Source organism: Pipistrellus hanaki (assembly GCF_964339955.1).
Source record: "Pipistrellus hanaki genome assembly, chromosome: 15".
Taxonomy (NCBI): domain Eukaryota; kingdom Metazoa; phylum Chordata; class Mammalia; order Chiroptera; family Vespertilionidae; genus Pipistrellus; species Pipistrellus hanaki.
In genome coordinates, this window is record NC_140517.1 from 50,572,170 (window position 1) to 50,600,145 (window position 27,976).

Consider the following 27,976-nt stretch of genomic DNA (forward strand, 5'->3'; position numbering starts at 1 on the left):
TTTTGAGTCATGATACTGAACCCTTGAAGAGGCAATCTAAAATATATATCCCCCAGCCGAAACCGGTGTGGCTCAGTGGATAGAGCGTCGGCCTGCAGACTGAAGGGTCCCATGTTCTATTCTGGTCAAAGGCATGAACCTTGGTTGCAGGCACATCCCCAGTGGGAGGTGTGCAGGAGGCAGCTGGTTGATGTTTCTCTCTCATCAATGTTTCCAGCTCTCTATCCCTCTCCCTTCCTCTCTGTAAAAAAATCAATAAAACATATTTTAAAATAAATAAATAAAAATAAAGATATACCCCCCAAAGAGACAATAAACTCAGTTGGACATATGACATCAGGAGCCAGCCCTGGCCAGGTAGTTCAGGGGTTGGAGCATCATCGATGTGCTGAGGTTGTGGATTCGAGTCCTTGGTCAGGGCACATACAAGCAGCAGTTGATGAACGCATAAATAAGCAGAACAGCAAATCGATACTTCTCTCTCAAACCAATAAATAGTGTTTAAAAAATATAAGACTGAGCCCCAGCTGGTGTGGCTCAGTGGACGGAGAGCCAGCCTGCAGGCCGAAGGGGCCCGGGGTCGGCAGGCTCCCCGGCAAGCCTCGCACTTACGTCAGCTTCTGGAGCTTGCACCGGGGGTTCCTCAGCTCGTAGCAGAGCCTCCTCATGGCCTCGGCGCTCAGCGTGCTGTCGCTCAGGTCCAGCTCGCTCACGTGCCCGGTGTGGAACACAGAGCACACATCCTGCCACTGGCGCTTCTTGGAGCCGGCGAGCCTGGTCCTTAATCTGGGAAAGAGAGAGGGAGACAGGGAGGGAGAGGGAGAGAGGGAGAGGGAGAGGGAGAGAGAGAGACAGGGAGGGAGAGAAGGAGGGAGAGGGAGAGAGGGAAAGGGAGAGGGAGAGAGAGAGACAGGGAGGGAGAGAGGGAGAGGGAGAGGGAGAGAGGGAAAGGGAGAGGGAGAGAGAGAGACAGGGAGGGAGAGAAGGAGGGAGAGGGAGGGAGAGGGAGAGAGGGAAAGGGAGAGGGAGAGAGAGAGACAGGGAGGGAGAGAGGGAGGGAGAGGGAGGAAGAGGGAGAGAGAGGGGGAGAGAGAGGGAGAGGGAGAGAGGGAGAGGGAGAGAGGGAGAGAGGGAGAAGGAGAGGGAGAGGGATAGGAGAGGGAGAGGGAGAGAGAGAGGGAGAGAGAGAGGGAGAGGGAGTGAGGGGGGAGGGGGGATGAGAGAGGGGCGGGGGAGAGAGGAGAGAGAGAGCAAGCGCGAGTAGGCTGGTGAGTCCATGGGCCTCAACCGACACCCAGAACTCACTCAACAGAAGGCAAGGTCCATGCCCTTGACCAGAATCGAACCAGGGACCCTTCAATGCTCAGGCTGACACTCTATCCACTGAGCCAAACTGGTTAGGGCTGAACTTTTAAGAGTTAACTCCCCCCTTCCCCCCCCTCCCCCCGCCCGGCTTCGCCTCTCCTCACTTAAGAGGTTGCTTTCCTCTGACAAGAATCCTTGAGGATTGTGGGATTGCCTATGTATTTTTGGGAAGAATGCTATTCGGGCTACACATTTTCTTTTTCTTTTCTAAAAATATATATATATTTCATTGATTTTTTATAGAGAGGAAGGGAAAGGAATAGAGGGCTAGAAACATCGATGGGAGAGACACATCGACCAGCTGCCTCCTGCACTGGGGCTGTGCCTGCAACCAAGGTACATGCCCTTGACCGGAATCAAACCCGGGACCCTTCAGTCCGCAGGCCAACGCTCTATCCTCTGAGCCAAACCGGTTTGGGCGGGGCTACACACTTTCATGTCCAGAGTCCCAGGGGATCACACACCCAGTGTGTGAGGGCTCGCGTCACTCACCCTGCCCAGTCCTCGGGGCCCGCCGGCTCGGTCTGCAGGCCGATGCAGCTGACGGACAGCCGGAACTTGCTCAGCCTCGGGCAGAGCTTCAGGCAGAAGGCGGCGGCTGGCAGCTGCAGGTCGCCCACTGCCAGGTCAGCCTCCAGCAGGTGGCCCAGCAGCTTCCCGGCCAGGCTCTCGTCTCGCGTCTCCTGCAGGCACTGGAACCAGGGCGGCAGCTGGAAGCCGTAGGGGGCCCCGCCCTGGGCCGCTGCAGACAGCTCCTCGGCCCACTGCGACAGCTCGTCCGCGGCCCGGGGGTCCAGCGGGCAGCGCAGCGCGCCCTCCACCTGCCCGGCCAGGTCCCGGTTCAGGAGCCCGAAGGCGAAGAGGGCCGTCTGCAGCCAGTAGGGGCTGGCGTCCACCAGGGCGCCCGCCAGCACCGCCCGCAGCTCCTGCGGCTTCGGGAGGCCGCCCACGGCCCCGGCCTTGCCCCGGAGCGCGTAGAACAGGGCCGCCAGGAAGGCCTGGAAGCTGGGGTGGGCGAAGGCCAGGCAGTCCCCGCAGTCGGCGACCTCCCGAAGGACGCCCCGTCGGAGGAGGCCGCGGACCAGGGATGCCCGCAGGCGGCTCGCCACCTCCTCCTTGGAGAAGGTGAAGCTGCAGGACCACAGCCCGCGGGCGGCCAGCGAGCAGAGCGCCTGCCACTGCTCGGCCCAGCGCTGCTGCGACCAGCTCCCCTCGGCCGCCTCGACGACGCCGGCGAAGAGGCAGGCGTACAGGCCGGTGGGCGTCTGGGCGTCCAGCCAGAAGGAGGGACACCGGGCCAGCTGGGGCCGCAGGCAGGAGCACACGGTCCAGCACACGAGGGGGGCGCGGCAGGCGAGGGACAGGGCCTCACTCTTCCCGACCCACTGCAAGACCTTGGGGTGAGGAGACCAGATGTTAACACGGTAAAGCGGGACACCATTGAGGGGCAGGGGGTTCTTGATTAAAAATTGGGTCTAGCCGGGACCGGTTTGGCTCAATGGATAGAGCGTCGGCTTGGGGACTGAAGGGTCCCGGGTTCGATTCCGGTCAAGGGCATGGACCTTGGTTGTGGGCATATCCCCAGTAGGGGGTGTGCAAGAGGCAGCTGATGGATGATTCTCTCTCATCCATGTTTCTAACTCTCTATCTCTCTCCCTTTCTCTCTGTATAAAAATCAATAAAATATATTTTAAAAAATTGTTTAAAAAAAAATTGGGTCTATAGGGAGCCACAAAAATTTTCATAGTGCCGAAACCGGTGTGGCTCAGTGGATAGAGCGTCGGCTTGGGGACTGAAGGGTCCCAGGTTCGATTCTGGTCAAGGGCATGGACCTTGGTATGGGCACATCCCCAGTAGGGGGTGTGCAGGAGGCAGCTGATGGATGATTCTCTCTCATCCATGTTTCTAACTCTCTATCCCTCTCTCTTCCTCTCTGTAAAAAAATCAATAAAAATAACAAAAATAATATAAAGCTCATATCCTGGCTACACAGCCACGTGGCCGCCGAAAACCGAATATTCCCTTCCCGTTCTCCTGCCGTTCCCTGGCTTGTCGTGCATTCTTTCCAAAAATCGGGACTTTTGCCGAAACCGGTTTGGCTCAGTGGATAGAGCATCGGCTTGGGGACTGAAAGAAAGGTCCCGGGTTCGATTCCGGTCAAGGGCATGTGCCTTGGTTGCGGGCATATCCCCAGTAGGAGGTGTGCAAGAGGCAGCTGATGGATGTTTCTAACTCTCTATCCCTCTCTCTTCCTCTCTGTACAAAATCAATTATATATATATATATATATATATATATATATATATATATAATTATTATTTTTTTTTAATCGGAACTTGTTTAAAATGCCACAAGTAGGACGCGGGACACATGGTTAGAAGTCGGGGCGTCTGGTCTCCCACTGTTCCCTAGCGTGTTGTGGATTCTTTCCACAAATCGGGGCTTTATTTATTTATTTTTGAAATATATTTTATTGATTTTTTTTTTTACAGAGAGGATGGTAGAGGGATAGAGAGTCAGAAACATCGATGAGAGAGAGACATCGATCAGCTGCCTCTTGCACACCCTCCACTGGGGATGTGCCCGCAACCAAGGTCCATGCCCTTGACCGGAATCGAACCTGGGATCTTTCAGTCCGCAGACCAACGCTCTATCCACTGAGCCACACCGGTCTAGGCTCGGGACTTTTGTAAAATGCCGCGGGAGGGACGCGGGACACATGGTCAGAAACTGGGGCGTCCGGTCTCCTTACCTTAGTGGCCTCCCTCTGGTTCTGGAAGAACCGGAAGAAGTACTCCCTGCGGTCCTCCTCGGTGAACCCCGGCACCGGCAGGCACCGCGGGCGCGGGCACAGCCCCCGGAGGTCCTCCAGGTGCCAGTCCCGGGTGGTGACCAGCAGGGCGGCCTCCGGCAGGAGCTCCTTCCTCAGCAGGTGGAGGAGGATGGCGGCGGCCGGCAGCCGCCGGTCCCGGTCGGTGCAGGGCGGGCGTTGGGCGGCGTCGGGGGGCAGGGCCACCTCCTCCAGGCCGTCGATGACCAGCAGCAGCCGCTCGGGGCGGCCCAGGGCGTGCTCGATGGGGACCCGGGCCTCGGGCCAGTCCCGGGAGAGCAGGTCCAGCAGCGTGGTGGGCCCCGGGTCCCGGGCGCGGTGGCCGCTGATGTAGAAGGCGAACTCGAAGCTGCGCTGGAAGAGGAGGCCCTCGGCCCAGTGCAGGGCCACCTGCATGGCCAGCGTGGTCTTCCCCACGCCGGCGGGGCCGTGCAGCACCACCGTGCGGGGCCGGGCGCCCGGCGCCCCGGGCAGCAGCAGGCGCCTCAGCGCCCGGTGCTCCTGCTCCCGGAAGTTCCGAAGGTAGATGTGGTCTTCCGGCCACGGGGTGGCGTCCCACATGGCCAGCAGCTGCGCCTTCAGCCTCACGCGGTACCGGCCCCTGTGGACTGAGCGAGGGCGGCCAGTCAGACGGCAGTGATGCTCGGGAGACGTCTCAGCGTCCGGAATCATTCGATAGGGATGTGTCATCGAGCCCTGGCCCGGGTGGCTCAGGGGCTGGACCCATTGACCAGGCAACTTAGCGGTCTCTGGTTTGCTTCCCAGTCAGGACACATACCTGGGTTGTGTGTGTGTGTGTGTGTGTGTGGGGGGGTGTCCATCCCCAGCAGGGGGCATGCATGAGGCAGCCAATCGGAGGTTCTCTCTCATTGATGTTTCTCTCTCTCCCTCTACCCTCCCCTCTCTCCTCTCTCCTCTCTCTCTCTCTCTCTCTCTCTTTCTCTCTCTCTCTCTCTTAAATCAATAAAAACATCTAGCTGAAACCGGTTTGGCTCAGTGGATAGAGCATCAGCCTGCAGACTGAAAGGTCCCAGGTTCAATTCCAATCAAGGGCATGTACCTTGGTTGTGGGCACATCCCCAGTGGGGGGTATGCAGGAGGCAGCTGATCGATGTTTCTCTCTCATCAATGTTTCTAACTCTCTATCCCACTCTCTTCCTCTCTGTGAAAAATCAATATTTTTTTTAAAAAATTAAACACACACACACACACACACACACACAGAAGAGCAGACGGGAAGGGTGTAGTTTCTGGAACACTGTCCTTTGGGTAAAACTTCAGGGAAAACGGCCCAGGTGGGCCCGGTAAAAAGTCCCATCCAGCCACCTGCCTGCGATCATCGTAACCTCGCGAGCACACACCTGATAGTTCTGCGGGGGCCTCTTCCAGTTCTGGTTCTGGTTCTGATTCCGGTTCTTCTTCGCCTGGGCCTTGGGGGCCCTGAGCCATCTCTGGAAGGAGCCGTGTGATGGGGAGTGAGGAACCCGGGCCGGAAAGGAGAAGGAGCTGGTGGGTGCCTCCGTAGGACCAGCTCGCGCTCTCGCTCTCGCTCTCGCTCTCTCTCTCTCTCTCTCTCTCTCTCTCTCTCTCTCTCTCTCTCTCTGACAAGCCTGGGGGCGACTGAGGGAGTCACACCCCCCCAGCTCCATCATCCCAACAACTCTGCAAGTTCTCCACGTCGCAGAGTCCACACAACCCCTCAATCCCCGCCCCACCTCTGGAACTGGGGTCCGGCCCTTCCCCCAGGTATCCCTTGGCTTTCTCCCTCACCTCCAAGTCTCTTTTTTAAATTAATTAATTAATTAATTTAAAATATGTTTTATTGATTTTTTTTTTACAGAGAGGATGAGGGATAGAGAGCTAGAAACATCGATGGGAGAGAATCATCGATTAGCTGCCTCTTGCACACTTGATATGCCCACAACCAAGGTCCATGCCCTTGGCCAGAAAGGAACCTGGGACCCTTTAGTCCTCAGGTCGATGCTCTATCCACTGAGCCAAACTGGTTAGGGGAAAGATTTTATTTAAAAAAAAAAAAAATTCAGCCAAAACCCGTGTGGCTCCGTGGATAGAGCATTGGCCTGCGGATGGAAGGGTCCCAGGTTCGATTCCGGTCAAGGGCATGTACCTTGGTTGCAGGTACATCCCCAGTAGGGGGTGTACAGGAGGCAGCTGGGGGATGTTTCTCTCTCATTGATGTTTCTAGCTCTCTATCCATCTCTCTTCCTCTCTGCAAAAAATAAATAAAAATATATTTTAAAAAATAAAAAAATAAAAATAAAATAAAAAATTTAAGCCCAGCAGCAACATCCTTGCTTCTATCCCCCCCATGTCCCCATCCCCCATGGCCCCCTAAGCCCTATCACATCCCCATCCCCTCAGTCAGCCATCCCGCATGACCCCCGAGCCTCCCCAAGTCCCCATCCCTCATGGGCCCCTCATGTCCCTCCATGTCCCCTCCCCCATCCCCTCGGTCCCCCATCCTCCCCACGGTTCCCCCACCCCGTGCCCCCAGGCCTCCGGCCCCACTCCTCACCGTCCACCTGGGCCCTCAGGTCCCCGCAGAGGGCGGTCAGCCCCAGGTCCTCGGAGACCCGGAGGGCCACGTCCCACGCCCGCGGGCCCGGAAAGTGTGCCCTCAGCAGCCACAGCAGCTCCGCGGGGCCCGCGGCCTTCAGGCTGGCCCAGGGGACCTGCGGGGAGCCCTTGGGCAGCAGCCGCGGGGACCGGAGGCCCAGCTTGAAGCCCTCCAGCTGGTACCGGTCCAGGCGCCGCAGGTGAGAGAGCAGCTTGTCAAACGGGCCATCGTCCTCAGGACAAGCAGCACCTGCACGGAGGAAGAGAGAGAACCGTAAGCCTGGCCCTGGCCGGGTAGCTCATTGGTTAGGCCAGTGGTTGGCAAACTCATTGGTCCACAGAGCCAAATAGCAACAGCACAACAATGGACATTTCTTTGGAGAGCCACATTTTTTTAAACTTAAATTCTTCTAACGTCACTTCTTCAACACAGACTCGCCCAGGCCGTGGTATTTTGTGGAAGAGCCACCCTCAAGGGGCCAAAGAGCCGCAGGTGGCTCGCGAGCCACGGTTTGCCGACCACTGGCCTGGAACATCGTCCTCCATATGCCGAGGTTGTGGGTTTGATCCCAGGTCAGAGCACACACAAGAATCAACCGATGGATGCACGAATGAGTGGAACAACACATCAATGCTGCTTCTCTCTCCCTCTCTCCCTCTCCCTAAAAATTAATCGAAATATAGCCTCTCCCTGGCTAGTTTGCTCAGTGGATAGAGCATCCACCTGTAGACCAAAGTGTCCCGGGTTCGATTCCGGTCAAGGGCACCGACCAGAGTTGCAGGTTCCTCCCTGGCCTGGCCCCTGGTTGGGGCACGTGCAGGAGGCAACCAATGGATGTGTTTCTCTCACATCGATATTTCTCTCTGTCTTTCCACCTCTCTTCCACTCGCTCTAAAAGTCAATGAAAAATTACCCTCAGGTGAGGATTAAAAAGGGAAAAAAGAATCAACCAATGAATCCATGAATGAGTGGGACAACAAATCAATGGTTCTCTCTCCTCTCTCTCTCTTTCTCTCTCTCTCCCTCCCCCCCCCCCGCCCCGGCTCTCTCTCTCTCCCTTCCTCTCTCTCAAAACCAACAAAAACATCCCCTAGTGAGTATTAAAAAAGGAAATGGCCGAAACCAGTGTTGCTCAGTGGATAGAACGTCGGCCTGCCTACTGAAGGGTCCCAGGTTCGATTCCGGTCAAGGGCATGTACCTTGGTTGCAGGCACATCCCCAGTGGGAGGTGTGCAGGAGGCAGCTGATGGATGATTCTCTCTCATCAATGTTTCTAACTCTCTATCCCTCTCTCTTTCTCTCATTGAAAAATCAATAAAATATATTTTTATAAAAGGAAATGCCAGCAGGGTCTCAGACGGGGAGGGACACCAGGTTTGGGAAGGGTGTGGAACAGAAGAGAGAGGAGCCATCACACACCAGTCAGACGGCTAATCTCGGGAACTCGGAGAAGAGATCCGCTCTACTCCGACCCCAGCCTGGGACTGGCCTTCTGGTCGACCTCAGCCTCCTCCCAGGTCGGCCCGTGGGCCCCGCTGATTGGTGGCTCTCCTCCCGCCCCCCGTGGGTGGGCGCAGAATAGCAGGCCCTGATTGGCTGAGAAACCTCGGAGACCCAACTGTTGCGTGTTATCTCTGACCCCTTCTCCTCCAGGTGTCAGTCATCGCTAGCCCGGAGGGGGAGTAGAAATGGGTTTCTAATTAAAACCAGCCGAAACCGGTGTGGCTCAGTGGACAGAGCGTCGACCTGCAGACTGAAGGGTCCCAGGTTCAATTCCGGTCAGGGGCATGTACCTTGGTTGCAGGCACATGCCCAGTAGGAGGTGTGCAGGAGGCAGCTGATGGATGTTTCTCTCTTATCAATGTTTCTAACTCTCTATCCCTCTCCCTTCCTCTCTGTAAAAAATCAATAAAATATATTTAAAAAAAGAAATGAGAAAAAAATATATTAAAAAAAGAATTAGAGAGAATGCATACCGTACGTCTTTGATTTCTTCCCAGATAAAGACCCAGAAGTGGAATCGCTGGGTTATGTGATACTTCTCATTTAAAAAAAAAAAAAATACATATCTTATTGAATTTTTTACAGAGAGGAAGGGAAAGGGATAGAGAGTTAGACACATCGATGAGAGAGAAACATCCATCAGCCGCCTCCTGCACACCCCCCACTGGGGATGTGCCCGCAACCAAGGTACATGCCCTTGACCGGAATAAAACCTGGGACCCTTCAGTCCGCAGGCCGACGCTCCATCCACTGAGCCAAACCGGTCAGGGCATCGTTTTTAATTTTTTGAGGAAATGCCATCCTGTTTTCCAGGGGATTGAGCCAATGACATTGTAACCGCTGTGTACGATGTCAGGTGGGTTCTCGGGGGGAGTGATTGTCTGACCACCAGGCCACGCGCCTCAAACTGATAGAAAATGGAATGTATTCTTTCCATTTTCTATCTTCCTCCCTCCCTCCCTGCCTCACTCTCTCCCTCCCTTCCTTTAGGACTTCTGATGGTCAATAGGATGCTGGCCGGCCGGCGGGTGGGACGGACAGGCTTCCTTCACACAAGCGCAGCACCTGTGGGAACAGCCGGAGAGCCCCTCCCCCCCTGCCCCCCAGGCTAAGCTTCCAAACCTGCGCACAGCGGAGGAGGGGCCAGGCCGGGCCCAGCCAATGGGAAGGGGCCTCCGCCCATATAGGAGGCCCACAGGGCCCAGGAGTGCTTTTCCTTCCTGCTTCCCGAGGTGCATGTAACAGAAGGAGCCAGGAAGCCCAACTCCCTTCAGGGTGAGTGGGGTTTGGGGGGTTCTTTTTTTAAAATAAATATATTTTATTGATTTTCTACAGAGAGGAAGGGAGAGGGGTAGAGAGTTAGAAACATCGATGAGAGAGAATCATCAATCAGCTGCCTCTTGCACACCCCCTACCGGGTATGTGCCTGCAACCAAGGCCCATGCCCTTGACCGGAATGGAACTCGGAACCCTTCAGTCCGCAGGCTGACGTTCTATTCACTGAGCCAAACCGGTTTCTGCTAATATATATTTCTTGATTGATTTCAGAGAGGAAGAGAAAAGGAGAGATAGACAGAAACATCAGTGAGGAGAGAGAATCATGGGTAGGCTGCCTCCTGCACGCCCCCTACCGGGGATGAGCCAGCAACCCGGACATGTGCCCTTGACCGGAATTGAACCTGGGACCCTTCAGTCCGCAGGCTGACGCTCTATCCACTGAGCCGAGCTGGCCAGGGCTGTTCCACAGCTTTTTTTATCCACTGACCTACAGATGGGCACTTGGGCTGTTCCCGGATCTTGGCTTCTCTACACAATGCTGCTGTGCACACAGGGGTGCATGCCAGTACGTTCTTTCTGAATGGTGCTTCGGGATTCTTAGGCCCGTGGTCGGCAAACTGCAGCTCTCGAGCCACACGCGGCTCTGTGGCCCCTTGAGGGTGGCTCTTCCACAAAATAGACCATGCCCTGGGTGAGTCTATTTGGAAGAAGTGGCGTTAGAAGAAGTTTACGTTTTTAAAATGTGGCTCTCCAAAGAAATTTCAATCGTCGTCCTGTTGCTATTTGGCTCTGTTGACTCATGAGTTTGCCGACCACAGTCTTAGGCTATATTTCCAGGAGCAGAATCGCTGGCCAATGGCAGGAACCGCCCATTTGTACCTCTTAGCGGCCACGCCACACTGTTCTCCACATTGGCCGCTCTGGTCTGCGTTCCCATCCCCAGCACACTGAGGGCTCCCTCTTCCCCGCACCCTCGCCAGCACCTGCTCCCCGTCTTCACTCTCTTCCCCTTCCCTCTCTCCCTCCCACTCTCTCCAAACATCAATGGGGATGCCCTAGCCAGGTAGGCTCAGTGGCTAGAGTGTCAGCCTGTGGACTCAAGGGTTCTGGGTTCGATTTCCAGTCAAGGGCACAGTTTCTCACATTTCTCATATTCTCACCATCTTCTGTCTCCACAGGTCTCGTCTGCTGGCTCTCTCTCTCTCTCTCTCTCTCTCTCTCTCTCTCGCTCTCTCTCTCTCTCTTCTGATGGATGGGTCGTGCTTATCGGCGGTGCCTGAGGTTCTCAGACTTGAATGAAGATGGATTCTGACTCCTCGTCCTCCTCCACCTCCTCCTCCTCTATCTCCCCCTCCCCTTCCTCCTCTATCTCCTCCTCCTCCTCCTCCCCTTCTTCCTCTCCCTCCTCCTCCTCCTCTTCCTCCTGTTCCTTCTCCTCCTGGAAGTCCCTGCCCTCCTTCACCACCCCTTTCAAAAGCGGGGTCATGCGGTACCTGCTCTACCTGAGCGCGGAGGAGCTGGACACCTTCAAGCAGCTCTTAGTGCGGGAGCCGCCCCGCGCGGGCGCCGCCCGGGTCACCCGGGACCAGGTGAGGACGGCCCGGTGGGGCGAGCTGGTCCACCTGCTGACGGAGCGCTTCCCCGGCCGCCTGGCCTGGGACGTGGCCCATCGCATCCTCGCCCAGATGGGCAGGAGCCGGCTGTGCCTCCGGACGCGGAGGGAGCTGCAAGGTGGGCGGTGCTCTAGGGTCTGGTCAGGGACGGGCTTGGGTGCTGGCCAACCACGTGCTTTCCCGGCCCCCTGAACACGGGGGCAAACAGCGGGGGGAGAGGGTGGCGCTGCCCCCAAAAGGCGAAGACTATCCTATTAGCATATTTTTTAAATATATGTTTTATTGATTTTTTTTTTTTTTTTTTTTACAGAGAGGAAGAGAGAGGGATAGAGAGTTAGAAACATCGATGAGAGAAACATCCATCAGCTGCCTCCTGCACTCCTGCACACCCCCTACCAGGGATGTGCATGCCCTTGACAGAATCGAACCCAGGACCTTTCAGTCCTCAGGCCGAGGCTCTATCCACTGAGCCACACCGGATTCAGCACTATTAGCCTATTTAATGAAAGAACCTGCCCTGACTGGTGTGTCTCAGTGGTGAGAGTGTGGTCCCACTCAGAAGGGTCAAGGGTTCATTTTCTGGTCAAGAGTGTAAGGGCATGGCACCGCCTCCTCTCTCCCTGGCATCCTGATGGGTCCAGTTAGCGCTCTTCTCCTTGCACAGGGGTGGGAGGTCCCTGAGGGCGAGGCCACAGCTATCCCTGAGGGCATGGCCACAGCTATCCCTGAGGGCGTGGCCACAGCTATCCTGGGAGGGCGTGGCCACAGCTAGTGGGGGCGGGGAGGCACGTCGCTCCTGTTCCCACGGGGCAGCCTGTCCTCTGGTCCATCGCAGAGCTCCTGCCTCACCTGGAGCCCCGCCCGGAGCCCCGGGACCCTCTCCCAGGAGCAGCCCAGAGGACCCTGGAGGAGGAAGACCCGGGTACGTGCCGGGGGCGGAGCAGGCGCTGCGGGAGACAGGCTACGGGTCATTCCTAAGGCCAGGGGGTGGTCTACGGATTTGGTGTTTCTTTCTCCTTTTTTTAAAAATATATATTTTACTGATTTTTTACAGAGAGGAAGGGAGAGAGAGTTAGAAACATCAATGAGAGAGAAACATGGATCAGCTGCCTCCTGCACACCTCCCATTGGGGATGTGCCCGCAACCAGGGTACATGCCTTTGACCGGAATCGAACCCGGGACCCTTGAGTCCGCAGGCCGACTCTCCATCCACTGAGCCAAACTAGTTTCGGTGCATGTTTTAAAATTAATAAATGTGGGCTGGGCTTGCTGTTCATCTCCAGGCTGCTCTCTGCTTGTTGCTGGATTCCTTCTTATGATGATCTCTCCTCTCTCTCTCTCTCTCTCTCTCTCTCTCTCTCTCTCTCCTCCCCCCCCCTCTCTGTTTCTCTGTGTGTGTGTCTGTTTCTCTCTCTCTCTCTCTCTCTCTCTCTCTACTCCCCCCCCCCCCCAGCTGAGGTCCAGGACTACCGGCAGCAGGTGCTGGACCACTTCTCGGCCCCGGAGGACGGCCTGGCGTGGCCAGAGGATCAGGCGGACTTCTTCCACCAGGACCTCCCCCGGCACTGGCAGCTCCTGACCTACCTGTTCCTGCCCCGCAGGCCCCAAGGCCGGCCGCCGCGCATGGCGGTCCTGCGCGGCACGGCGGGCGCGGGGAAGACCACGCTGGCGCGCCGGCTGATGCGCGTGTGGGCCCGGCGAGCCTTCTACGCACACACGGCCTGGTGCGCCTTCTACGTCCACTGCGGCCGCGCGGCCAGCGCCGGGGAGCTGAGCCTGGCCGACCTGCTGTCCGCCCAGGGGCCGTGGGCCGCGGCGCTGGCCGCCGCGGCGCTGGCCCGGCCGGAGCAGCTGCTGCTCGTCCTGGACGGGTTCGAGGAGCTGGGGCTGCCCCTCCCGCGCGCGCGCAGGCACCGGCGCCAGGACTGGAGGCGCAAACTCCCGGCGCCCGTGCTGCTGGCCGGCCTGCTGAGTGGTAGGCTGCTGCCCCGGGCCTCGCTGCTGCTGCTGCTGCGCCCCTCCTCCTGGAGGGCCCTCCGGCCGCTGCTGCACTGTCCCTCTGTCCTCACGCTCTCAGGGTTCACCGCCCCGGAGAGGACCCGCTACCTCCGGACGTACTTTGGGGGCCGGGGGGCAGCGGCCGAGGCGGCGGTGGACTTCCTGCGGGGCAGCGCCGTCCTCGCCTCCATGTGCCAGGCGCCAGCCGTGTGCTGGCTGGTCTGCTCGTGCCTCCGGGGGCCGGCGGAGCGGGGCGAGGACCTCTTCTCCACCTTCCCCAATGCCGCCGCCCTGTTCGCCCGGCACCTGTCGCGCGCCTTCGTGGGCGCTGTCGGAGAGGTCCCTGGGGCCCCTCTCCAGGAGACCCTGCAGGCGGTGTGCGCCCTGGCGGCCGAGGGCGCGTGGAGAGCGCGCTGGGTGTTCGGGGAGCAGGAGCTGGCACACTCGCGGCTGCACCCCGCCGCGGTGGATGCGCTTTTGCGCGCACGGGTCCTGAGGGAGGCGGCGCGGGGCGCTGAGGGCCGGGGCCGCCGCTGCGCCTTCGCCCTGCCGGGCTTCCAGGAGTTCTTCGCGGCGCTGTGGCACGCGCTTCGCTTCCCGGGGCGGGACCCTGACTTCCAGGTGCTGGACGCGGCGCGCCTGGGGCGCCTGGTGGGGGAGCCGGGCCGGCGGCGGAGGGACGGCCTGGTGTCCGTGGCGCTCCTCTTCTGTGGGCTGTTCCACGCGGCGTGCGCCCCGGCCGTGGAGCGGGCCTTCGGCTGCCAGCTGTCCGCGGGGAACCCGGAGGCGCTGGCCGCGGCGGCGCACTGGGGGGAGCGCGCGTCCTCCCGGCACTACGGGCTGCCGCCCCTCTTCCACTGCCTGCAGCAGGCGCGGGGGGACGCGCTCCCGGCGTGGGCGCTGCGCGGCTGCCGGGCCGCCTTGCTGGTGGTGGCCAAGCACCGGGACCTGCAGGCCAGCGCCTTCTGCCTCCACTCCTGCCCCGACCTGCGCGAGCTGCAGCTGGTCCTCACCCTGAGCATCTGCAAGGAGATGTGAGCGCCCCAGCCCGCCCTCCCCGGGACCCCGTGCACCTGGCCTGGGGCGGCTGGGCTTAGGGTTAGGGAAGGAAGGTTAGGGTTAGGCGAGGAGGGTTAGGGTTAGGGGAGGAGGGTTAGGGTTAGGGTTAGGGAAGGAGGGTTAGGGTTAGGGTTAGAGAGGAGGGTTAGGGTTAGAGCTAGGGCGGAGGGTTAGGGTTAGGGTTAGGGTTAGAGTTAGGGGAGGAGGGTTAAGGTTAGGGTTAGGGTTAGGGTTAGAGTTAGGGAAGGAGGGTTAGGGTTAGGGTTAGGGTTAGGGGAGGAGGGTTAGGGTTAGGGTTAAGGTTAGGGAGGAGGGTTAGGGTTAGGGTTAGGGTTAGGGTTAGAGTTAGGGGAGGAGGGTTAAGGTTAGGGTTAGGGGAGGAGGGTTAGGGAAGGAGGGTTAGGGTTAGGGTTAGAGTTAGGGAAGGAGGGTTAGGGTTTGGGTTAGGGGAGGAGGGTTAGGGAAGGAGGGTTAGGGTTAGGGATATGGTTAGGGTTAGAGTTAGGGAAGGAGGGTTAGGGTTTGGGTTAAGGGAGGAAGGTTAAGGTTAGGGTTAGGGTTAGGGAGGAGGGTTAGGGTTAGGGGAGGAGGGTTAGGGTTAGGGTTAGGGGAGGTGGGTTAGGGTTAGGGTTAGGGAGGAGGGTTAGGGTTAGGATTAGGGTTAGAGTTAGGGGAGGAGGGTTAGGGTTAGGGTTAGGGAAGGAGGGTTAAGGTTAGGGTTAGGGTTAGGGTTAGGGGAGGAGGGTTAGGGTTAGAGTTAGGGAAGGAGGGTTAGGGTTAGGGTTAGGGTTAGGGAGGAGGGTTAGGGTTAGTGGAGGCCTTGATCTTCCTGTAAAATGCTGAGAAACCTGTATTGGTTCTCTGGTCTTTTTTTTTTTCCTAAAAATTTTTTAAATTTTTATTATGTTATATTATATTATTTTATATTATATTGATTTTTTTCTTTTACAAAGAGGAAGGGAGAGGGAGAGGGAGAGAGAGTTAGAAACACCGATGAGAGAGAAACATCCAGCAGCTGCCTCCTGCACAGCTCCTACTGGGGAATGTGCCTACAACCAAGGTACATGCCCTTGACCGGAACTGAACGTGGGACCCTTCAGTCCTCAGACTGACACTCCATCCACTGAGCCACACCAGTTAGGGCTGGGCCTTTCTCTTTAGGGGGAGTCCTACTGGCCTCACGACGGGGTCTGCGATGGTCACTAGGGTGGGAGTTGACTGGCCCACTTTCTCCAGTGTCCCCCCTAACGCCGCCCCCACATCCCTCCCGCCCACACAGACCGGAAGGCACCAACTGGCGCCTCTGCTGGTGGGAGGAGCTCTGCTCGGAGCTGTCCCAGCAGAACCTGGAGGCCCTGTCCCTGATCAACAGCGTCGTGGAGCTGGACGCCGTGCAGGCCCTGGCCGCCGCCCTGGACAGCCCCGGCTGCAGACTGCACACCCTGAGGTGAGCGCCCCCAGCCTGGTCCCCCGGGGCCACCTCGAGGGGCACACGGTGCATTCTGCTGTAACACCCGTCCCCTCAGAGAGTCACCAAAATGGTGATTCCTCATGCTCGGTGAGCTGGGGTGTCGTCTCATCCATGCACCAGAAGGTTAGGGGTTCGATTCCCGGTTGGTCGGTTGGTCAGGGTGTACGCAGGGGGTTCCCTCTCACTGTGTCTGGTGGGCAGTGAGGAACAAAAGCTTCTCACGCAGATAACGGTGTGAACTATCATCCCTGAAGGGGGCATCGGATCCCCCAAGAACTGATCCATCTCACACCTGCAAGGTTGTGCCCTTCGATGATCATCTCCCCACCCCCCCATTCCCAGTAACCACCCTTCTGGCCTCCGGTCCAACATTTCCTGCAGCTGGAAAAGGACAATGAGGTGGTAATACCCTAGGCCAGTGGTTGGCAAACTCATGAGTCCACAGAGCCAAACGTCAACAGGACAATGATGAACATTTCAAAGAGGAAAGGAGAGGGGTAGAGAGTTAGAAACATCAATGAGAGAGAAACATCGATCAGCTGCCTCCTGCACACCCCCTACTGGGGATGTGCCCGCAACCAAAGTACATGTCCTTGACCAGAATCGAACCCAGGACCCCTCAGTCCGCAGGCCGAAGCTCTATCCACTGAGCCACACCGGTTTCGGCTCAGACTCTATCTTTAGAGCAAATGGTTGGAGAGCTAGTGTCGGCCTCAAACACACATCGCTTTCTGCTGATAACTCGTCTCCAGGGTCCCGGGCGGGGGAAGGTGCAGGTGACCCCGAGCTGCTCTGCGGGGGGAGGTGGAGGGGACTCTGTGGGCGCCGTGCTCCATGGGGAGCTGAGTCCCGGCGTTCCGTGTGGCCCCGCAGGTTGGAAGACTGCTGGTTCGCCCCGGGAGGTTTGCTGGAGTTAGCCAGGGACCTCTCACACAACCTGAGGCTGAAGACGCTGTTGATACGAAGGATGCGCCTGGAGGACATGGAGGCCTCTTTCCTGGCCGAGGCCCAGCGGGAGAGGCTGGCGTGAGTGCTGTTCTTTCTTTAAAAACTATATTTTAGCCAAAACCGGTTTGGCTCAGTGGCCAGAGCGTCCGTCTGCGGACTGAAGGGTTCCAGGTTCGATTCCGGTCACGGGCATGTACCTTGGTTGCGGGCACATCCCCAGTAGGGGGTGTGCAAGAGGCAGCTGGTCGATTCTCTTTCATCTCATCGACGTTTCTAGCTCTCTATCTCTCTCCCTTTCTCTCTGTAAAAAAAATCAATAAAATATATTTTTAAAATAAATAAATAAATAAAATACATTTTATTTAGTTATTTATTATAAAATATTTTTAAATAAATAAAATACACTTTATTGATTTTTTTTACAGAGAGGAAGGGAGAGGAATAGAGAGCTAGAAACATCAATGAGAGAGAAACATCCATCAGCTGCCTCCTGCACACCCCCCACTGGGGATGTGCTCGCAACCAAGCTACATGCCCCTGACCGGAATCGAACCCGGGCTGATCTGCTCGCCCCAGCCCCGCCGCCTTGAAGGGGTCCCGCCGCCGCAGCACGTGATGTGGAGGATGCGGCGGCGGAGGGTCTGGCGGACCTCGCGGATGCGGTAGGCGCGGATGAAGGGGTTACCGTGGAGCTGGAGTGGGACAGGGTGATGGCCAGGCACGTGAGCCAGGGCGGCGCGTGGCGGCACTACGGGCAGAAGGTGAAACATTGAAATTGGGACTCAAAGGAACTGTTGGCCCAGAAAGGAGGAGGAGGAGGAGGAGGAGGAGGAGGAGGAGGAGGAGGAGGAGGAGGAGGAAGAAGAGGAAGAAGAAGAAGAAGAAGAAGAAGAAGAAGAAGAAGAAGAAGAAGAGGAAGAAGAAGAAGAAGAAGAAGAAGAAGAAGAAGAAGAAGAAGAAGAAGAAGAAGAAGAAAAAGAAGAAGAAGAAGAAGAAAGAAAGAAGAAAGAAGAAAGAAGAAGGTGGTGAAGCCATTGATGATGTGCAGCGGCAGCCAGCACAGCGCGAACAGCCCCTCGGTGATGGCCAGCGACTTGGCGGCGGGCACCTCCTTCTTTTTTTTTTTCTTTCTTTTTTTTTTTTTTATTAAATTATTATCTGTGGCCGAAGCCGGTTTGGCTCAGTGGATAGAGCATTGGCCTGTGGACTGGAAGGTCCCAGGTTCGATTCCTGTCAAGGGCATGTACCTTGGTTGCAGGCACATCCCCAGTGGGGGGTGTGCAGGAGGCAGCTGATCGGTGTTTCTCTCTCATCAATGTTTCTAACTCTCTATCCCTCTCTCTTCCACTCTGTAAAAAATCAATAATATATATATATATATATTTATATATATATATATATATATATATATATATATATATATATATATATAAAATTATTATCTGTGTACAAATATCATTGCCACCCTCCCATACATGCCCTCCCTCCTCAGAGTTTTGCGTCCATTGGTCATGCTTTTATGCACGCATACAAGTCCTTCGGTGGATCTCTCATCTCCCCCAGATCTCCCTACCCTCCCCTTCTGCAGCGCGGAGCGAGCCCGCCAGCAGGGGCAGTAGCTGCGCATCCATCTGCTTGAGCCGCTGCCGCGCCGCCAGGAAGATGCACAGAGACGCCCAGCGTGAGCAGCAGCGGACCCGGCACCCGGGCGAAGACGTTGTGGTCACAGACCCCGTTGCGCGCCTCCGGTTCCAGCCCAGCGTGGGCGTCAGGCCGATGGCGAAGGACAGCACCCATCACCCAGCACACGGCGATGACGCCCTCTGCCCAGGCGCCCGCCACCAGCCCGTGGTGCCGGAGGGGGAGGCGGGTGGCGATGGGGCGGTCCATGGCGATGGGGCTGGAGATGGAGCTCCGCGTGCGCGCCAGCACGCAGCAGGCCAGGAAGAGGCAGCTGTGGCCCGCGGCGCAGAAGCCCCGGCTGATGGTGATGGCGAAGGGGATGGGGCCAGCACGCCCACGGCGATGTCGGCCGCCGCCAGCGACGCCACGAAGAAGTTGGTGACCCTCTGCAGGTTGCTGTTGAGTCACACGTCCCGGCACACCAGCACGTTGCCCGGCACGGCCAACATGTACAGGGCCAGCGAGCCCGCGCCAGCCATGGCCACGGCCCGGGGGCGCGGCGAGCACGCGGGCCAGGCCGGGTCTCGGTCCATAGCCCTGCGCCCTCCCCGGGGCGCCCCGATCACCGGGGGCTTCTTACAGGGGGCTCCTACGAGGTGGGGGGTCCCTACGGGCTTCTGCGCGGCTCCCCTGGCGTCCCTCTGGCAACCAGGCCGCCCCCGCGGGTTCCATCGCGCTCAGCTCGGAGGCGGCGTCAGGGTCCCCAGCACCTGCCGGTGCGCGTCGGCTCCGCTGTCTCCACTGTCGTCTCCGCTGCTGCTTGGCTCCGGCTGCACCGCTCCACAGTCCTACTCTTCATCCCGGTCTCTCTAACACGAATGTTCATTCATGTCTTTAATGCATCTTTCTGCAATTTTTTATTTATTTTAATATATTTTATTGATTTTGTACAGAGAGGAAGAGAGATTGAGAGTTAGAAACATCGATGAGAGAGAAACATCCATCAGCTGCCTCCTGCACGCCCCCCCCCCCCCACTGGGGATGTGCCCACAACCAAGGTACATGCCCTTGACCAGAATCGAACCCGGGACCCTTCAGTCTGCAGGCCAATGCTCCATCCACTGAGCCACACCGGTTTCTGCTTTCTGCAATTATTTTATAAGTCCTGAGATGACGTCTCTCCCCAGGCCATCCTGGGAATGTGTCCCCATTCCTCCTCTACCTCTTCCCTCGGGACCCCACTGATCCCCAGCCCACCCTCCCTTCCTTCGGTGGTCTCACGCGCGGTCGTGTTCTCTCCTTTACACCGTGGGTGCCTTCAGAGGTAGTCTTAGATGTGGGAGGAGGAGGCTTTTGTGTTTAGAAGGAGAGAAAGCCTGACTGGAATGTCCAGCCCTCGGTAGGAGGCAAAGAAAGCCCAGTCATGGCCCTGGCCGGGTGGCTCAGTTGGTAAGCCAAGGTTGCAGGTTTGATCCCCTATCAGGGCCCATTCAAGAATCAACCAATGAATGCATGAGTAAGTGGAATAAATTCATCTCTCTCTCTCCCCCCCCCCAATTTAAATATATATTATATATTATACATATTATTACATATATTATATTTTATACTAGAGGCCCGGAGCAGCTGGGGCAGAGTGGAACACCTGCGTCTTGTCCCACCTCTGGCCACTCGGCGCCTGCGTATGCAAATTAACCCACCATCTTTGTTGGGTTGGTTTGAATACTCACTCCTGATTGGCTGGTGGGCATCGCTAAGGTGCGGTCAATTTGCATCTTTCATTTGTGTGTGTGTGTGTGTGTGTGTGTGTGTGTGTGTGTGTATATATACATTGTATATAATATATATATTATCATATATAATGAAAGCCTAATGTGCTAAGTGTCTGGTTGACCAGTCGGCCGTTCAGCCAATCAAAGCATCATGTGCTGATGACATGCTAAGGCTGCTCAACTGCTCGCTATGATATGCACTCACCACCAGGGGGGCAGATGCTCCAACCAGTAGGTTAGCTTGGTGTTGGAATCGGGCCAATCAGGACACACCCTGGAGCCCTCCCATGGTCTCTCCCTGCTGGCCAACCTCCCACATGGCTCCCCATCCCGATGTGCACCCATGGGGTCCCTCGGCCTGGCCTGTGCCCTCTCTCAATCCGGGACCCCTCATGGGGTGTCAGAGAGCCAGGTTCAGCCCGATCCCACAGGCCAGGCCAAGGGACCCCACCGGTGCACAAATTCATGCACTGGGCCTCTAGTATGTATTATATATATATATATATATATATATATATATATATATATATATATATAAATAATATTATATCACATATAATATAGTATATAGTATTATATATAACAAATCACATATAATATATCCCATATCATAGTGTTATGTATAACCTATAATTATATATTATTTATAATTACGTATTGTTTATTTTATATCTTTAATGTAAATGTCATATATATATAATGCAGTTATGCCTACTAGTGTGGCTTAGTGTTTGAGTTTTGACCCCTGAACCGAGAGGTCCCTGGTTCGATTCCTGCACAGGGCACATGCCTGACTTTCAGGCTCGATCCCTGATGGGAGGCGTGCAGGGGGGCAGCTGGCTGATGATTCGCTCTCATCAATGTCACTCTCTCTCTTCTCCCTCTCCCTTCCTCCCTCTCTGAAATCAATAAGTGTATTTCTGAGAAACCCACCTGGCGGTGGGCAGACAGTGAGCAGCCTCCGTCTGTGTCTGCCCCAGGCTGGAGTGCTGTGACCAAACGCTGCTCTCCCACCAGAGCCTCATCCTCCCTCTCCGCGGCAACCACAGGCTGACCCACCTAAGCCTGGCTGAGAACGCCCTGCGTTACCACGGCGCCCGGGACCTGTGGCGCACCCTGCAGGAAGCCCAGTGCCCGCTGCAGAGGCTCGTGTGAGTCCCAGGGGCACTGCCCCGATAGGATAATGCATATCATAATAATGTATATAATAATGTATATAATAATGTATATGGGTGCATACAGCACAGCGCGGGGGGAGGGGGGAACAGAGTCACAATCTCTCTATATATAAAAGCCTAATGTGCTAACTGCCCCTCCCACTGTTCAACGACTTGAGCAGTCTCTATGATGCACACTGACCACCAGGGGGCAGACGCCTGATCGATGGGTTAGCTTTTTGCTGGGTCCGGCCTGTTGGGACTGGGTGAGATAGGGCCAGACATGCCCTGGAGCCCTTCCCCAGCCAGGGTGGAGTCCCAGATTGCCAGAGGGCACAGACCAGGCCAGGGGATCTCACCGGTGCACGAATTTGTCCACCAAGCCTCTAGTATAATAACGAGAGATGGGACCAGGTGGGGACTAGACTTATTGGGGGGAGGTCCCCTTGCTAAGTTACATACACATCTAATCATGTGATACCCCTGAAACGGATAATATGGAATGTCAACTGTCATTGAAAAATAAGTCTTTTTAAAAAATATATTTTATTGATTTTTTTACAGAGAGGAAGAGAGAGGTATAGAGAGTTAGAAACATCGATGAAAGAGACATCGATCAGCTGCCTCTTGCACACCCCCTACTGGGGATGTGCCCGCAACCAAGTACATGCCCTTGAGTGGAATCAAACCTGGGACCTTTCAGTCCACAGACCGACTCTCTACCGCTGAGTCAAACTGGTTTCAGCAGTCTTTTCTTTTCTTTTTTTTAAGTTGGCTGGCCCTGACAGTATGGGTCAGTGGTTAGAGTGTCGACCCAAGCACCAAAGGGTCACAGGTTCGATTCCTGGTCCAGGGCATGTATCTAGGTTGCAGGTTTGATCTCTGGCCTGGCCTGGGTGCATGTGGGAGGCAACCAATTGATGTGTTTCTCTCTCTTCCTTCTACTCTCTAACAACAACAACAACAACAACAAATCAATGGAAAAATATCCTGGGGTGAGGATTAGCTACAATGACAAAAAGCACCTCAAACCTACGGACACTTTTTAGTATCCCCAAAGAAGCAGGAAATGGGGCCACTGCTTTGGGACAATCGTCTCACAGCTCCTAAAAGGGCAAAACGTACAATGTACGAGTCAGCAGCTCCGCCCCTAGGTACTCACGCCGGAGAAATGGAAACCTGAGTCTGTACCAGGATCTGCACACAGCTGGTCATGGCTGCATCGGTCATGGCTGCCCACACGTGCAAGCAATCCAAGGGCCCCTTGGCTGGTGGATGGGCAAACAACGTGGAATAGCATTGGGTCGTGAAAAAGAACCAAGAGCCGAGAAGTGCCACGGTGTGCGTGAATCTTAGAAATAGTATATGATCTGTGAGGGAAGCCAGGCCACACAGACCACAGGGTCCATGACCCCACATACACTGAGTGGCCAGATTATGATGATCTCTGAACGCATAATTTGGCCATTCAGTGTGTGTGTGTGTGTGTGTGTGTGTGTGTGTGTGTGTGTTTATACATGAATCCGTGCATGGGTGGGGTCCGGCCAGCCTGGCCAGGGGCAGGGGACATGGGCAGTTGGCCAGCCTGCCTGCTGATAGAACTCCTGGTCAAGGGGACAATTTGCACATTAGCCTTTTATTCTGTAGGATATACACTGAGTGACCAGATTATTATGCGTTCAGAGGTCATCATCATCTGGCCACTCAGTATATATATATCACGCGTCCAGAGCTAGCAAATCTGTCACTCGTCGGTGAACATGGGGGGTGTAGACATTCTTTCTGACTGATGTTTCGGGATTGCTAGGATATATTTCCAGAAGTGGGATCGCTGGATCAAACGGCAGTTCCATTTTTTTTTTTTTAATTTTTTTTTTTTTTGGCAGTTAGTTCCATTTTTGAGGAAACTCCATAGTCGCACATGTGTCAAACACAAGGCCCGCGGGCCAAATCCAGCCCGCCAGGCCTTGCAATGTGGCCCGCACCGCGCTGTCATCACTGCACTCCGCTGTCAGTTTATGACATTGTCAGTTTGTGACTGTTCAGTAAACCATTCGGCCCGCGATTTAGGCTGGATTTTAGATTTTGGCCCCTTCTCTGATTGAGTTCGACACCCCTACCATAGTGTGTTCGGCAGTGTCTGCAGGAGTCTGCATTCCCGCCTGCAGTGCAGGATAGTGGAAGGGTGTGTGAGATGGCTCTTCCCTCCCGTGTTCCCTCCGCAGCCTGAGGAGCTGCGGCCTGACCGCCAGCTGCTGCTGGGAGGCGGCCCGCACGCTGGTCCGGATCACCACGCTGCGGAGCCTGGACCTCAGCTTCAACCGGCTGACGGACGAGGGGCTGACCCTGTTCTGCGAGGCCCTGCAGGACCGGGACTCCGGGCTCCAGGTGCTTGAGTGAGTGGCTCCCTTGTCCCCGCCCCCGTCCTGGCTGTGAGACCAGAGCATCCTGACATCCCTCCACCCCCCCGAAAGGTCCCAGATTATGAGAGGGCACAGGCCAGGCTGAGGGACCCCCATGGTGCAGATGGGGGCTGGGGAGGGACTGTGTGAGGGCTCCAGGGCGTATCCACCCTGTCTTGCTCAGTCCCAATCCACCAGACCCCAGCAGCAAGCTAACCTACTGGTTGGAGTGTCTGCCCCCTGGTGGTCAGTGCACATCATAGCAGTCGAATAGCCTTAGCATATTATTAGCTTATTATGCTTTGATTGGTTGAACAGCCAACTGGTCAACCAGACACTTAACATATTAGGCTTTTATTATATAGGATATATCTTAATTGATTTCAGAGAGGAAGGAAGAGGAGGAAGAGGGAGAGAGAGAGAGAGAGAGAGAGAGAGAGAGAGAGAGAGACATCAATGATGAGAGAGAATTATGGATTGGCTGTCTCCTGCATGCCCCCCTACTGGGGATCAATCCTGCAACTCAGGCATGTGTCCTGACTGGGAATGGAACTGTGTCCTCCTGGTTCCTAGGTAGACACTCCACCACTGAGCCATACCATTGCTTCTTGTGTGTTCCCTGACTGGGATCAAACCTACAACCTAGGATGACACTCTAAGCAACTAAGCTCCCCACCAGGGCAGCATTCAATTTCTGAAGGATAGACACGGAGCGGCCAGACGATGATGATGATCTCTGAACGCATAATAACATGGCCACTCAGTGTAGATCATATAGAATAAAAGGCTAATATGCAAATTGTCCCCTTGACCAGGAGTTCGACCAGCAGGCAGGCAGGCCAACCCCATGTCCCCTCCCCCTGGCCAGGCTAGCTGGACCCCACCCATGCACGGATTCATGCACTGAGCCTCCTATATAATAATCTGAGATCATAATCATCTGGCCACTCAGTGTAGATGGCTCATACCTTCGTGGAGTTAGGAATGGCGTAGCCCACTCTGAATAACACACAAAGCAACGGACCCAACACCTCACATGCATTTGGAGGCAGGGGCCCCCCGGAGTGGGCTTCCCGGGTGGGACCATTGTCCTCTGAGGCCTCAGGCGTGGGCGTGGGGACGCCCCAGCCGCCTGTGTCCACCCGCAGGCTGGAGAAGTGCTCCCTCACCACCTACTGTGGCCAGCCCTGGCCCACCTGCTCCGCACCCAGCAGGGTCTGCGGCACCTGGACCTGAGCAGGAACCAGCTGGGGCTCCGGGCCATCGAGCGCCTGCACCAGACCTTCCACAAGCAGGCACGGGCCACGAGGGTCCTCCTGTGAGTGTCCGAGAGACCTCTGCCCCTTCCTCCTCCTCTTCCTCCTTTCCCTCCCCCTTCCCCTTCTCCCCCTTCTCCCCTTCCTCCTCCTCTTCCTGCCTCCCCCCTCCTCTCTCTCCTCCCTTTCTCCTATTCCTCCCCCTCCTCCTCCCCGTCCTCCTCTTTCTCCTCCTCCCCTTCCTCTCCCTCCTCCTGTCCTCCTCCCCCACATCCCTCTCCTCCCCTTCCCTCCCCCTCCACTCTGTCCTCCTCCCCCTCATCCCTCTCCTCCTCTTCCTTACCCATCCTCCTCCCCTCCTCCTCCTTCCCCTTCCACCTTCTCTCCTCCCCTCCTCTTCCTCCTCCTCCTCCTCCCCCTCCCCCTCCCCTCTGCAGGGACAGACCACAGGGTCGCCCTGGGCCCCCCTCTGCAGGGGACAGACTGGGGTCTCCCTGGGCCCCTCTGCAGGGTCTCTCTCCCCAGAGTCTCTGCCTCTGTCCCCTCCGCGCAGACACAGAGCCCTGTCTCCCCCGCAGGGAGCGGAAGCCGCCGCGCCGGGTGCACGTGGCGCTGCGGCTGGAGGGGCCGCCGGTGGACGGCGCGGTGCTGAGGATCCTGCAGGACCTGGACGAGGGCACCTTCCAGGGGCCGCACGCGGGGGCGGGCCCCCCGACGCCCTGAGGGACCCGGGGCAGCTCCCCGTGGGAGATGGGGTTCGAGGGCCCGGGTTCCGTTCTGATGGAGGGCAACCCTGCAGGAGGCAACCGACCAACGGGTCTCCCTCACATGGATGATACTCTCTCCTCTCTCCTCTCTCTCTCTCTCTCCTCTCTCTCTCTCTCCCTCCTCTCTCTCTTCCTCCTCCTCTCTCCTCTCTCTCTCTCTCTCTCTCTCTCTCTCTCTCTCTCTCTCTCTCTCTCCTCCTCTCTCTCTTCCTCCTCTCTCTCTCTCCTCTCTCTCTCTCTCTCTCTCTCTCTCTCTCTCTCTCTCTCTTTCTTTCTCCTCTCTCTCTCTCCTCTCTCTCTCCCTCCTCTCTCTCTTCCTCCTTTCTCTCTCTCCTCTCTCTCTCTCTCTCTCTCTCTCTCTCTCTCTCTCTCTCTCTCTCTCTCTTTCTTTCTCCTCTCTCATCTATCCCCTCTCTCCCCCCTCTCTCCTCCCTCTCTCTTCTCTCTTTTCTCTCTCTCCTCCCTCTCTCCCCCCTCTCTCCTCTTCTCTCTCTCCTCTCTCTCTCTCTCTCTCTCTCTCTCTCTCTCTCTCTTCTCTCTTTCTCTCTCTCTCTCTCTCTCTCTCTCTCTCTCTCTCTCTCTCTCTCTCTCTTTCTCCTCTCGCCCCCCCCCTGCATTTGTGCCTGCGGGCCCTTCTGTGTCTGAAATCGCTCAGTTGGGTGTGGGGCGGGCGTGACCCCCACAGGCGCCCGGGAGGGACTGAGGTGGCGGGTGGGGTCCCAGCCCCCCCCCCCGGCCTCCACTGTGCCTTTGGACACGTCCCGGCCCGTTAGCTGGGCTGTGGGAGACGCGGGTTCACTTTTTAGGTTATTTAATTAAGCTTGTACACGAGTGTTTACATTTGTACCTGAGTATTGAATTAAACTTGTACCCGAATGCCATTTGCAAACTTGCCGGGTGTCCTTTATCCGCCCGCTGTTCGAAGGACATTTCTCAGGGGGACAGAGTGGGGGGGGGGCGCTCCCCGCTGCCCTTCTCTGGTTCTTTTCTATTTTATTTTTTCATAAACTTATTTATTTCAGAGAGAGAGACAGAGAGAGGCATTCATCTCATTGTTGTCCTTGTTAATCCTCGCCCGAGGATATTTTTATCCATTGATTTTTTTATACACTTATTTTATTGATTTTTCACAGAGAGGGAGAGAGAGTCATAAACATCAATGAGTGAGAAACATCGACCAGCTGCCTCCTGCACACCCTCTTCTGGGGATGTGCCCGCAACCAAGGTACATGCCCTTGACTGGAATAGAACCTGGGACCCTTGAGTCCGAAGGCCAACACTCTATCCACTGAGCCTAACCAGTTAGGGCTTTATTGATTTTTAAAGAGAGTGGAAGGAGGAAAGACAGGGAGAGAGAGAGAGAGAGAGAGAGAGAGAGAGAGAGAGAGAGAGAGAGAGAGAGAGAGAGAGAGAAGGTAAACATCCATGTGAGAGAGACCCATTGGTTGGCTGCTTCCTGTAGGCATGCCCTTGGCCAGAGCCAAACCCAATGCCCTTTGGTCCTTGAGTGGATGCTCTGACCTCTGAGAAAAACTGGCCCGGCCTCTTCTGTTAATATATATTTACTTAAAAAAAAAATTATATATATATATTGGGTCGGCAACTAAGTACTTGCGGATTTTTTAAAGAAAATCAAAGACAATTTTTTCATGGAACTAAATAACTTTATTCTGTAATGTATTGCCCATTTTGATAAATGACCTTTTGCCATCTTTCAGGCAGCATCATAATCCCACGTTCAAAAAACTTCTGGTTTTTATTAGCAAAAAACTGAATCAGGTACGATTTGACATCATCATCATTATTGAAATTTTTACCATTCAAGGAGTTTTGTAAAGATCGAAACAAAAAGTAATCAGATGGTGCAAGGTCAGGACTATATGGTGGATGTGGCAAAACATCCCAACCAAGCTCCATTAATTTTTGCCGAGTGACCAAAGATGTGTGTGGCCTTGCATTGTCATGATGGAATACAACACCTTTTCGATTTGTCAATTCGGGCCGCTTTTCTTCAACTGCATTGTTTAATTTCGTTAGTTGTTCAATGTAGACATCAGAATTGATCGTTCAGTTGGGTGGTAAGAGTTCAAAGTAGACAATTCCTTTGTAATCCCACCAAACTGATAACAAAACCTTCTTTTGGTGAATATCAGCTTTTGATGTTGTTTGAGTTGGTTCACCTGGCCTGCTCCACGATCTTTTCCGCTTGATTTGTTGTAAACAACCCATTTTTCATTGCCAGTTATCAGTCGTTTTAAAAATGGATCATTTTCATTACATTTCTTTAGCAAATCGCAGCTGCTAATGCATTGCGTTAACTGTGATTCTTTCAGTTCGTGAGGAACCCATGTATCG

At 55.6% G+C, this 27,976-nt stretch overlaps 2 protein-coding genes and 1 pseudogene across 3 annotated transcripts in view; 2 read left to right on the forward strand and 1 right to left on the reverse strand.

The window, feature by feature from the left end:
• Window positions 1-666: 666 nt before the first annotated feature.
• The window catches only part of NLRP5 (NLR family pyrin domain containing 5), a gene marked incomplete at both ends in the record, with an annotated part of 57,345 nt that continues 30,035 nt past the window's right edge, over window positions 667-27,976 (forward strand). The window contains one exon of the mRNA XM_084906847.1: window positions 667-684. Coding sequence (XP_084762973.1) covers window positions 667-684 — 18 coding nt within the window. The remainder of the gene's footprint in view (window positions 685-27,976) is intronic.
• Window positions 11,039-17,417, forward strand: NLRP8 (NLR family pyrin domain containing 8; the record flags this gene model as incomplete). Its single annotated transcript, XM_084906848.1, has 6 exons — window positions 11,039-11,285; window positions 12,003-12,089; window positions 12,622-14,200; window positions 15,505-15,672; window positions 16,570-16,722; window positions 17,237-17,417. 6 exons carry the CDS (start codon window positions 11,039-11,041, stop codon window positions 17,415-17,417), a joined length of 2,415 nt encoding a protein of 804 aa, XP_084762974.1.
• LOC311633829 (adenosine receptor A2a-like) lies at window positions 18,195-18,806 on the reverse strand (annotated as a pseudogene). Its single transcript has one exon. The product of its transcript is annotated as an adenosine receptor A2a-like (transcript).